We start from the raw sequence: 11,763 nt of genomic DNA, 5'->3' as shown, positions 1-11,763 counted from the left end.
GGAAATTTATCCAGTCCAATCCAATTCTGACAAGAAAATAGGCGAGATGTATGACATGTGTCCCAACATCACATCAAATGGTTGAAATTCATTTATAAATCACATAAAAAAGTTGTGATTTGTAAATGAATCTCAACATTTTGATGTGATGTTGAGACATATGTCACACATCTACAGAGAAATGGACGATCCATTTCTGACTGGATTGGATATTAGTCCGTTTATGATCTACGAATGGGACCCACGTATAATAATGTTCAAAAAAAAAAAAAAAAAAAAAGGGTTGAAAAATAAAATTACGTTAATAGTGAGGGATACTGGTGTAATTGTAGAGAAACACAACCGAGGAAATCCATGAGTTCCAAAGCTACAGAGCAGCAGAAGAAATAGAGAATGGACCAACACGGGCATCAACAACAGCAGTGGACGATGAGTGCACAGCCTCAAACCCATCAAGCATCAACATGGAGTGCTTCTTCTCAACCCTATCACCAGCCTACAACCGTCGAAGAAATCAGAACTCTCTGGATTGGGGATTTACAGTTCTGGATCGATGAGAGCTACCTCCACGGCTGCTTCGCTCACACTGGAGAGGTCTGCTTTCGGTTTCTCTCTATTTCAGTACTGGTCTTTCATTTTTAATTCGTTAGGTGATATGGGGATTTCAAATTCTTGCTATGCGATTATTTGATAAACTTGTTCGCTGCTCTGTCTGCTTTTATTATTGTTTATATTGCTGAATTGGGTACTAGGGTTTTGGACTTCAATCCAAATAATCTGCCTTCGATTCTAATGATATAAGTAAATTGTTTGGATAACGGACTGTGATGTTGTTACCGAAGAAGCCTCCAACCTCTAGTGGATTGATTATGTAAACTAGTGCTAATTGATCAAATTTTTTGCCAACTGCACTGTTTCTCGTTTGAAAAAGAATTTGATGTGGTGGATAATACATTGGTTTTCTCGAATGGCAATGGGTGTTGTTTGAAAAGAATTTGGTGTTGCAGGTAACACTTTAAAGATATCGAGCTGTATATTTAAAATACCATGGATAGGAATAAAAGATAAAAAGACGAGGGAGAAATGGAGGAGAAATTAGAAAAAGAGTGAGTGAAGAAGAAACTTCAGGCCTACGAAGTGCTGGCTTGTCACTCTCAACCATACTAGTTATTGCATTGCAGCTTGCCATATGGTTTTGCCTATAGTTGTGAGAAGCACGTTGGTCAATCATGACCCTGTTTATGTTTAGAAAATTAGAAAGTACCCGTTCACTAGCTGGAGCATGAGGCATGATACTGTCAACAAAATCTACTCTTCTTAAATGTATGCTTCGTTGGAACTGTCATTCAACAAAGAAGTTTGCTATAGTGGAATGTGAAAGAAATGTATGTTTAAGTGGATACCTCTTTCTATGCATATATGTCAATCCATTTCTTCCATGGATGATATGTTTCCCCCCTTCTTTTTTTCTTTTGTTACTTAAAGATGAAGAAAGACATTCAAAATTTTCTCATATTTCATTTAGTGTGAAGATCTAGTGTCTTTATTCCTCTTGCTACTACTTTCTAGCACAAGATAATTCCAAGGGCTGTGGCTTTTTTCCTACCATTGTAGTCGGTCTCTATAGTAGATCCTCGACCAGTTTTCTGTAGGCCTCTCTTATCTATTTTCCCAGAGCTTGGTTTATGGAAGAAAGAACCAAGAAGAAGTATTAGCAGGCAAAACCATTAGTTTCTTGGATATGACTTAGTTGAGCTAAAGTTCCATTGAAGAGAATACCTCTGAGTCTCTTGGATACGATTAGCTAAGCTAAAGTTTTGTTGAAGAGTATTTTTACAAGGTAGAACCTCCTTAGGGTAAATAAGGTTTTCATGAATGAATGAATTGGATCGAATTGGAAAGTGGAAAAACTTGTGCAAGTTAAATGTTTTGCCATCACTCTGTGGTAAATTGTTAGGTGTGAATATTTTAGATGGTTGTGGCTTGACTAGTCAAGTGGTATCTCTCTCCAAAAAATCATGTTTGTACATAGTCATGGTCACGTACTTATCTGTCTATAAAACCCTATAGGTACCTGATGCAGGATTAAAGACATATTTAAGAAAGAAAAAACCCATTGGTTTAGGCCCATCAAAGGCCGAAAGCTATCATCCAAATCAGCCCATGGCTTTCATGGGCTAGGACTGTTTTAGTGGGTTAAAGTTAGCCCACATATTTTGATCTCCACGCTGTAGACCTAAACCCATATCTAGTTCTTGAAAAGTCAATAAAAGGGCCTGTGATTTCAATCAAAGCAACTCATTGTCAAATGAGTTTTCTTTGTCAAGAGTTAGGTAGTAGTTGAGTTATTAATAGGTAGGTGGTGTTAGCTAGTGGTTGGATGTTACCATTAATGTTTATGTCTCTTCAGAATGCTATATAAAGAGACTTATGTAAGAGTGAAGACATAACTCATCAATTGAAATAAAATTGTTTTGTTAGCATTCCTTCTCTATGGAGAATCATTGTGTTTGATCAAGGTAGGTTGGTGTTCGATCCAATCGATCCACCTTGCAGTGTGAAGCCTGTATGTTACATTGTTATCATCAGTTCCATCAAATTGTCCCGTCAATTTTTTCATCATAGTTCTGCCCCTGTTTTGAAGATCTATTCAACCCATATTGTTATGCTATTATCATTATAATACCACTCTAGTTTTAGCCTTCTTTCACATCTGAATTTTGTTTCATCTTAAGTCTATCAAATCTGAAATTGATTCCCTATGAAAGGTCCTATTTGGCTACTATTTTGATCAATCAAATGCAATACTACATTAGTACCACCATAAAATGGTTAAAACCTTGAGCTTGAGGGCGTTGTTATCCAATAAAAAGACGTACGTGTTGTATTAAAAGATTCATACTTGAATATCTCTCATGAAATAAAGAACAGATTCTTATGGACGTTGGTCTTTGACAAGAATGGATTTGATGCGATTGATAAAAAAAATAAAAAAAGGAAGATCAAAATGGAAATTGTTTTCCTGATTCCATAGTTTTATGGAGAGTTTCATTTGTGAATTCAGGTACACGAGTCTGTTCTTATTTTTATTACTTTATCAAGATTTGTTCAATGAATTTGTTGATTTGGAATCACAGGAAGAATTAATGTTTTCTGTGTTTGTCACTCTATCTTTGTTAATGTTCTTTATTATAATAATGAATGAGCAATGCCCATTCCCATTTTGGAAGGAACAGATCTACTGATTCTTTTTCAGTTATTACTTATTAATAAGAATCTTAACTAAGAAATAGACCCTAATAAGCTAAATGGGTAGGTACACCCAATTAGGATCACTTTAATGCAGTTAGGCTTGAGATATTGTTTCTGGTGAGCTGCCTAATAAAGAGTCCTTTGTTTTCACTCATTAATTGACTTGCTCTTGGATTGCCTATGATATTATCTCTCAATTTTTTTCAAGAACAGTGAAGTAATTTGCCTCCTCTTTTAGGTCCTTTCCATAAAAATCATACGTAACAAGATCACTGGTCAACCTGAAGGATATGGGTTTATAGAGTTTGTTACACATGCTGCAGCTGAACGGATTTTGCAAACATACAATGGAACACAGATGCCTGGGACAGAACAAACTTTTAGACTGAATTGGGCTTCTTTTGGCATTGGAGAAAGACGTGCTGATGCTGGACCTGAACATTCCATTTTTGTGGGGGACTTAGCACCAGATGTCACAGATTATTTGTTGCAAGAGACCTTTCGCATGCAATACCCATCAGTGAGAGGTGCCAAGGTTGTCACTGATCCAAATACTGGCCGTTCAAAGGGCTATGGGTTTGTCAAGTTTGCTGATGAGACAGAAAGAAACCGTGCTATGTCTGAGATGAATGGGGTATATTGTTCAACCAGGCCAATGCGCATCAGTGCGGCTACACCCAAGAAGACCAGTGGTTTTCAGCAGCAATATCCAGCAGCCAAAGGTAATTTTTCTTATGTGTGCAATAAATTATTCCTTTAGGCAGACTGGCAGAGTTAGAAAGGGTCACTCTGTCTAACTTTATTCAGATTTATCAATTTTAAGGCACATTATCTGTTATACTTGCATTGTGCTGGTTTGGGTGTATGTTGAATTGTCTATAGACAAATTCATGTGACCTACTCTTCTACTTGATGAGGCCTTTGGCAATTTTATGCAAGGGCTAGTTCTAACTGTCAAGACTTGATGTCAAGAACCAATTCTTCTTCTTCTATCAAGACTTGGTGTCAAGAACCAATTCATCGTCTTCTAGGTTTCTTTTTTTTTTTTTGGTGAGATCTTCTTCTAGGTTTCACATTTTCAGTCCTAACTTGCACCGCCTAGCAGTTATTGAATGTGCCAACTTACTATTAGATGTTTGCTTATTTTTCAGATGTATGGTACCTTCTGTTCATTTCACTGATAGGCTAGGAGACACACCATTCTGTTTCTTAAATAGTTAAGTTAATTTTTTTTTTGTGTGTGGATGAACTTATATCTGAATTATGCTTATGGTTCTGTTGACAGCTGTGTACCCAGCTACAGTCTACACCGCACCAGTTCAGCAGGCATTCCCACCAGCGGACGGTGACATAAATAACACTACCGTTAGTTAAATGCATTTTTTTGAGACATCCTATGACTTACTGCTTTGCAGGGTCTTTTTTTTTCTCACCCTCTCTCCCCACTGCAGATATTTGTTGGTGGTTTGGATCCCAATATCTCGGAAGAGGAGTTGAGGCAAATTTTTGCTCAGTTTGGGGAACTAGTGTATGTTAAGATTCCACCGGGTAAAGGATGTGGCTTTGTCCAATTTGGTACTCGGTACGTCCTTATGAAATGAAACGTTTGTTTATTCATTTTCTATATTTATCTAAGAGGATTCAAAATGAATGTTACAACTGTGTCTTCTTTGTTCGTTCCACATCCCCCCCCCCCCCCTCAAAAAAAAAAAAAAAAAGCAACTCTAATTGCATGCAGACTAATGAGTGTTTAATTGGACTAGCCACTTGAAAGTTGGGCTCAGTATAATGTTAAACTAGAGGTAGTCTTTATTTACATGGTTTACTTGATTACTGTATCCTATCCAACAACTTTGATGCCTTTTTTGTTCACTGAACTTTTGTAGAACAAGATTTTCTTGGCTTCTTGTTCACTTTTTGTACCTGTGTAGGGCATCTGCTGAAGAAGCAATACAAAGATTACATGGAACCATGATTGGTCAACAAATAGTTCGCCTTTCATGGGGTAAAAGCCCAACAACTAAACAGGTGAGTGGATGTCTTTTGCTGCTGATGCTTATAAGATTTTTTATGTGAGTGCTAATATGAGGGAGAGTGCTTTTCGAAGTCCTGAATATCTGAAAGGATAAGAATTGCTTGCACTGTCACAACTCACAAATATACCACATTAGTAAGTTTCATAGTCTGTCATTTTCTACATCTTCTGCACCTTTCGGTTAAAGTGTGATCTTTCATGACGTGTTTGTGTGAGTGTCTCCCTACTGGTTGTCATTGTAATTGCTTAGTAAATTTCACAATTCTTTTAACATCAGAGTTGACAAGATTTTTCCAACCATATTGCAGGACCAACCTGGTATGTGGGGCCAGCAAATGGACCCCAGTCAATGGAACAGCGCTTATTATGGGTATGGACAGGGCTATGATGCCTATGCTTATGGTGCTGCTCAAGATCCATCTTTATATGCCTATGGTGCATATGCTGGATATGGACAATACCCACAACAGGCAAGAACTGTTACTTTTGGTATCAACTGAATCTCTCTCTCTTTTCTTTCTTTGGTCGAAAGATGAAAAAACAGAATTATTTGAAAAACTCCAAAGAGAAACTCCTGGACTGGATTACAGCAGGATGAAGAATGAAAAATGGCATCTTTAGCTTGTTAGAGCCTGATGCCACGTAGTCAGCTAGAAGGTTGTTAGACCTTCTGACAAACATAAACCGAACTGATAGAACAAAGCCAGCCAAGACACTGATTTCCCTTACAATAGCAGTGGCATGCCAATGTAACATATTCAGTGTTGAGTTCAGCGCTTTAACCAGATCTAAACAATCCGAGAAGAGAACGCAGCCTTAGAAGGCAAAATTGCCTCTCAACTATAAATACAAGTTGTCCGATCTTGATTATATGGTTGACGATATTGAAGTGTGTGATAGCAGTTGGGATTTATGAAGTCTTCAGCAATCTGTATTTATACAACGATTCATAACTGAAACTCCAATTTGTGTCTGCATGTTTTCAGGCTGATGGTGGTCAGGAAGCGGCAGTTATGGCAGGTGCTGCCCCTGCTATGGAGCAGCGGGAGGAGCTATATGATCCTTTGGCTACACCTGATGTTGATAAGTTAGTTTGCACTCTCTCAATAGATATTTTAAATATTTTCTTAGCTCATGCAATGCAACATGGCCCTTGTTTATTTCCTATATTCACAGAGTTTTTATTTTTCACTAGGTTAAACTCATCTTACCTTGCAATTCATGGAAGAGCCATGGTGGGTCGACCCTTATGGTTGAGAACTTCAGAATTTCCAGCTTAACAGGTCAATGTTGTATCCTACTTAACAGTTCTTCACTCCAGTCAGTTTTCACTGATGTTTGAAGAGTAAATCTGGTGTTTTATAAGTAGGTTGTAGAGCTATGAGAATGCTGATTCAATTGTAGAGAAGAGCACATGTTCCAGTTCCATATATCACATTAGCTGCAATGAAGTTTTAGATTCTTATTTTGTCTTGTAAGGTCAGAACATCTGTGAAAGGGTACAGAGTCTGATTTGAGAGCAATTCTTCTATCTGAAATAGATGTTTTCATAATTGGGTTACTAGAACCTAATGCATTGTATCCTATATCAAACAAGTTGAGCATTTGCATGGCAAAGAAAGATTGCTTGTTGTCCCCATTATGTGTTGGGGCGTTTGCAAGTTGAACTTGGTTGCAGATCTCGGCTGTGCAGTGAGATGTGGGGTTCACTGGGTCTCCTGCCAATGTGCTGTTGGAGGGTCCTTAGGGCCTGAATCTTTCAGACCAGGATGGTGCTTATTCACAATTCCTGGATGTGAATGGTGTTTCAGAGAGTATTATGAACCAAGCAGTCTACTGCTCAGTCTGATAAACTGAAACTTTTAGGGCTAAGTAAATATAATGCGGGGAAGATACATAACCATAACCATGAAGCTGGTTACATTCATACGGTGGATTTCGACCAAGAACCTTTCAGGATTAATTTTGTTTCAGGAATTGCTATCAAATGGAGCGGTTGGACAAGAAGCTTCTTCTTCTTCTTCTTGTTATTGTAATTGACATGTTACAGATGCTGATTTCAGGTTTCTAAACCTTTTTACTTTGTTTATATATATATATATATATATATATATATATATATATATATATATATATTTTTTTTTGGTTAGATGCAGGCCTTGCTACTTTTTGAGTTCGGTTGCACATTCATGTGGACTCAGCACCGAATTGATCCAAGTGGGAGCCGGAATGAAAGCAGATGCACGGCAATGTTATAACTCATAACCTCCATGCTGCATGTGGTTTGGTCTTTTTCCCTATTAAGCTAAAGAAAGTAGTTGCGCCTATATACTTTTACTTGGTTTAAAACCGGGCTGAGGACTCTATTGTAATGCCAAGAAGGCAGGATAGGTTACATAAACCATGAGGGCTGCGTTTGTTTGCTGGAAGAAAGATGGGGTGGGAAAATTTTTGAAAAAAGTGTTGATTTCTTACTTTTTCTTTAAATCTCTAAATTGTAGATTGTTTAGTTGCTTAGGGTGGGAAAGTGAGAGACAAATCAAGGAAACTTGTATGGTGATGTGGCAACCTAACTTTTCCACCCCAAGCCATTTTAAAACTCTACAAATTTGGTGGGGTTTTGTGCAAAACCTTGGAAAATTAAAATGTGGGATTTATCACTTTCACTTTTTCACAAAAACCTTTTCATTTCCTTCTCCCTCACCCCATTACACATGGAACCCACATGGTTTTTTTTTTTTTTCCACCCCACTTTTGCAAACAAACGTAGCCTGAAGGAAGAGTTACAATTTAAGTGGGAAAAGTTCTAGAGATGTCTAGGGGGTAAATGATTAGACCATGCTGTTTTGGTGAGTTGGATCATCTATCCATTAGCATAGTGGTTTGTGTTCTAGGGGTTGAGTCAGGATTTAACGTGTGGAGCTGCCAAGTATCGATATTTTACACAGTAAGTTAGTAACACAATGAATTTTCTATTCATTGTCTTTGCTTTAAAAATTTTTCTCCAATCGGGGTCCAAGTATTGATATTTCACACATGGAAAGAAGGATAGGGTTAGAGGGGAAATTTTCAAAATTTCAAAAAGGAAATAAGGAAAATTCCAAAAATTTGGAGGGGGTAGGGCATGGCTCGCTGGCCTTAATGTAGTTCCATCATTGTGTGTTCTTCTCACACCTTTCCATTGCATGTTAGGAAGGGGAAATTCCAAAAATTTGGAGGGGGTAGGGCATGGCTCTCTGGCTTTAATGTAGTTCCGTCATTGTGTGTTCTCCTCACGCATTTCCACTACATATTAGAAAGATGGTTCACTATAGGTCCCATCTTTGATTTATATTATCAGAATTTTAACGTAGGTCCCTTTCTTAATGCATGGTCGAGAGGTGTGAGACAAGCACAATCATCTACCCTGGCAAGTTATAAGCTATCAAGATGTGGAGTGTGTGTACTAAGGCTTGGTATCTTTGGGCCCTGAGTGGAAAAGGTTTTAATAAACACTCAATGTCTGAATCGGTCTTTAGTCAGGTCCAAAACTCAGCAATCATAGGCATCCACTCGTAGAAATTAATCGGAATAGGAAGCGGCAACAAGCCGATTTGCTCCAAATCAGTCTTAAATCCGAGTTAGGACCTCTTAAGAATTTTTCGTTTCCCAACTGGCCTCTAGAAACCGCTTGATCGGAATCCATGCCTACTCCAGTACAAAATAGATTCTAATCCACCGGTTTCTATAGCAATAACGATCTTATTGGAAAGTTGGTGGTTGTGAAATTACCAACAAGGCCTCCCAACGAATTCCTGCTCCGTTTTACTTACTCTACCCCGACAGGGAAAAAGAAAAATATCAAAAGCATTAAAAAAATCAAAGCATCCCAACGGTCGAAAAGTAATGTAGACACTCTTCAACGTTACAAAACCTCCAACTTCTTGTTCTACTCTGAATCTCACTCTATAGCTACCCTCAGCTTCTCTTCTTCGTTCTACCAAAAAAAAAAAAAGCTTCTCTTCTTCCTCATAGAGATCCGAGCATTTCCGCTTTTTTCTTAAGAAACTACCTGTAGTCTGTACAGATTTGAAAGATACAGAATCGAAGATCTGTTCGATTAACAACCTGGTTTTCGGAGCTCTCTGTTTCATTATTTCGTTCTCTGTTTTTTTCTTTCTTGATTACTTCTTCTGTTTCTATTTGTAGATTCTTCATTAAAGAAATGGAGCCAGCGAAAATTGACTGGAAGAGAATAGACTCTAGATTCGTTGAGGACGAACTCTACGAGCACATTAACGCCCCAAAATGGATTGATTTCTCTGCTCCTGAAGATTATGTAGACGATGAAGCTTGGTTCTGCAAGCCAGGTAAATACCTATACCACCAAAATATATGGAAAATTATATTAGCTGAAGTCTTGCTTTTGCTTGCTCTTGACGAAATTTTCTTTCTTTTAGACTGTCGGCATCCGAAGACTGCTGCAGATTTTCTTAGATCGACGCCACCTTCAAAGGTTACAATCTGAATATCTCATCTCTATAGGATTCGTTTTAATTTATCAAATCTTTCTGACCTTTCATTCTCTTTTTCTCCGGTGACAGGCAAAGCATTTTAGATCAGTTAGCTTTTCTGAAATCCTTCCATTCGGCGATCGGAATCGGAGGTACTACTGTGAAGAACCCTGCTTTCTAGTCACAAATAATATTCTGAAGTAGAATTGTAGTACCTCTAAATTTGAGCACCTAAGTTGCATTTACTTCTTAGTAAATCTAATCTCGGCAAGATTTGGTTTTTCCTTTTGGCCTCAGAGATGCGAACCTGAAAAGGAGAGGTCTTATCTCATCTTCAAGTTCATCAACGACCAATTCAAAATCTGACATGACTACGGAATCTAAGCCTCCGAACAAAATCTCCTCAGGAAGCGAGAACATGAATCCAAACTCCTCAACTCCCCAGAATAATAAGAGCAAGATAATGAAATCAGCGATCAAATCAAGTACAGAGAAAAAGAAGCTATTGGATGAATCTCCTACTACAGATTCTACACAGAATAATCGAAGACCGCAGCTGAAAAGCACTCTTTCTGCTCGTAATCTCTTTGGTGGCCGAGATATCTTGAGTCAGATATCTGAGTTCTGCAACGACTTGAAGAAATTGGCAACAAGAGCAAAGGAGACAGAGAATCCAGAGACATCAAAGGTGGAGGAGTCTCCAAAGAAATTAACTGGCGAGACTTCTGGAGAGAAGAAGAGTGAGAGAGAGATTGAGAAGAAGCCTTTGCTAAATGCGGGAGAAGGGAGTTCCGGAGGTAAGGAGCAACAGAAGGTGCAGAAGCAGAAGCTGATAAGGAAGCAGTAAGTGTTCTTCATTATTATACCACTATACCACTACTACCTAGTTTGTTATGTGCCTAATTTGACTCAGCTCATTCCATTAGCTTTAGTAACTCAAGTTCATAATATTTATGTTTTGTTCAATTTTGTCATATAAAGAGTTAAAGATTTTGATTTAACATGAAACAACAAATGCAGAAGAAACGGGGAGACAGAGAACACACCCATTACTTTGGATTTGAAGAACATAAAGTCCGGAAAAGAGAGATTGCCAATGCAAGTTCGGACCTGTCCCCCTTCTCCTCAGTGTTTCAGTTCCCCTCGTCAGCCCTTGGGTTCAAACAAAAACACCACCACCATTTCACCACTCAAGCCTTCAAGAGCCAAATCTAATACTGTAAGCATCTCTGCTTCAATTCTCTTCTTTGGCAAAAGGTTCTTGGTATTTATTTTTACCACTTCATAGCCAATCATTGAGCATTACTAAAGAGCTTAAATGATTATTGACTAATGTTTTCTATAAATGTTTGATGGGTGTCATCAGCAAAGCAGAGGTGTTCTCCAAGAATTGAAGCAGAGCAATACTAAGACAATAAAGGAAGAAGAGCTTGGAGAAAAAGGAAATGCCAATGCAAGTAAAGGTGTTTCTGCAGTGCCGGGCACTGGTGCAGAAGTGAAATCCTTGGACATGTTCTGGTTCTTGAAACCTTGCACATTCCTTAGTTCAGTCAATTAGTTCCATGTATCATATTACTACATCCTCTTATTCTTTCTGAAATCCCATTGTACTTAAAAAATTCTTTATAGTTGAACATTTCCTCATTCACATATTAATTTCTTTGTTGCGGAGAAAAGAAACAATAACAATAACTGTATTGTCAGCGAGAGAGATGATAATATGCTCAGCCAGTTCAATAAAATGAATTTTCCTGTTTTTTCTTAGTAATTCCTTTATCTGTAACATGATAGTTTGAAAATTTTGTGCTTGGAAAACTGTCACTGCAGGTTGCGAATTAACTTCATGAATTTGGAGGTTTGGTTCCTTTTATTGGCCGTTATGTAACAACCTTGCCACCCCAATTCTTCAAGTAAAACAGCTTCACAAAGCATCATACCTTTCCCATTCCTGGGAGCTTGTGATGGAAGAAACTATATACATCC

The 11,763-nt window shown here is 38.0% G+C and overlaps 2 protein-coding genes across 3 annotated transcripts; both read left to right on the top strand.

Moving 5' to 3' along the window:
• Nucleotides 1-336: 336 nt before the first annotated feature.
• Nucleotides 337-7,377, top strand: LOC149003587 (polyadenylate-binding protein RBP47B'-like). 2 transcript variants are annotated; one of them, XM_089137551.1, is made up of 8 exons: nt 337-594; nt 3,491-3,974; nt 4,538-4,617; nt 4,704-4,834; nt 5,184-5,280; nt 5,596-5,757; nt 6,274-6,374; nt 6,483-7,375. In XM_089137551.1, the coding sequence occupies exons 1-8, from the start codon at nt 394-396 to the stop codon at nt 6,565-6,567; spliced, it is 1,341 nt and encodes a 446-aa protein (XP_088993677.1). In that variant the 5' UTR covers nt 337-393; the 3' UTR covers nt 6,568-7,375. The 2 variants fall into 2 exon arrangements, with proteins under 2 accessions (XP_088993677.1, XP_088993678.1); XM_089137552.1 differs by having other exon boundaries at nt 503-594; nt 3,576-3,974; nt 6,483-7,377.
• Nucleotides 7,378-9,184: 1,807 nt separating this feature from the next.
• LOC149003586 (interferon-activable protein) lies at nt 9,185-11,559 on the top strand. Its single transcript, XM_089137085.1, has 6 exons — nt 9,185-9,636; nt 9,727-9,782; nt 9,871-9,932; nt 10,078-10,623; nt 10,801-10,999; nt 11,147-11,559. Exons 1-6 carry the CDS (start codon nt 9,492-9,494, stop codon nt 11,336-11,338), a joined length of 1,200 nt encoding a protein of 399 aa, XP_088993211.1. The 5' UTR covers nt 9,185-9,491; the 3' UTR covers nt 11,339-11,559.
• Nucleotides 11,560-11,763: the final 204 nt, after the last annotated feature.

Source organism: Hakea prostrata, chromosome 10, assembly GCF_041222555.1.
Source record: "Hakea prostrata isolate BN-2017 chromosome 10, UWA_Hpros_2, whole genome shotgun sequence".
Taxonomy (NCBI): domain Eukaryota; kingdom Viridiplantae; phylum Streptophyta; class Magnoliopsida; order Proteales; family Proteaceae; genus Hakea; species Hakea prostrata.
This window is presented reverse-complemented; position numbering and strand designations above follow the sequence as displayed.

Excerpts from the sequence above, each read along its gene's own strand:
- LOC149003587 (XM_089137551.1), top strand. The coding sequence starts at position 394 with ATGGACCAACACGGGCATCAACAACAGCAGTGGACGATGAGTGCACAG. Across the intron at positions 595-3,490 it reads GCTTCGCTCACACTGGAGAG|GTCCTTTCCATAAAAATCAT; the intron begins GTCTGCTTTCGG and ends CTCCTCTTTTAG. Across the intron at positions 4,618-4,703 it reads GTGACATAAATAACACTACC|ATATTTGTTGGTGGTTTGGA; the intron begins GTTAGTTAAATG and ends TCCCCACTGCAG.
- LOC149003586 (XM_089137085.1), top strand. The coding sequence starts at position 9,492 with ATGGAGCCAGCGAAAATTGACTGGAAGAGAATAGACTCTAGATTCGTT. Across the intron at positions 9,933-10,077 it reads TTCGGCGATCGGAATCGGAG|AGATGCGAACCTGAAAAGGA; the intron begins GTACTACTGTGA and ends TTTTGGCCTCAG. Across the intron at positions 11,000-11,146 it reads CAAGAGCCAAATCTAATACT|CAAAGCAGAGGTGTTCTCCA; the intron begins GTAAGCATCTCT and ends GGGTGTCATCAG.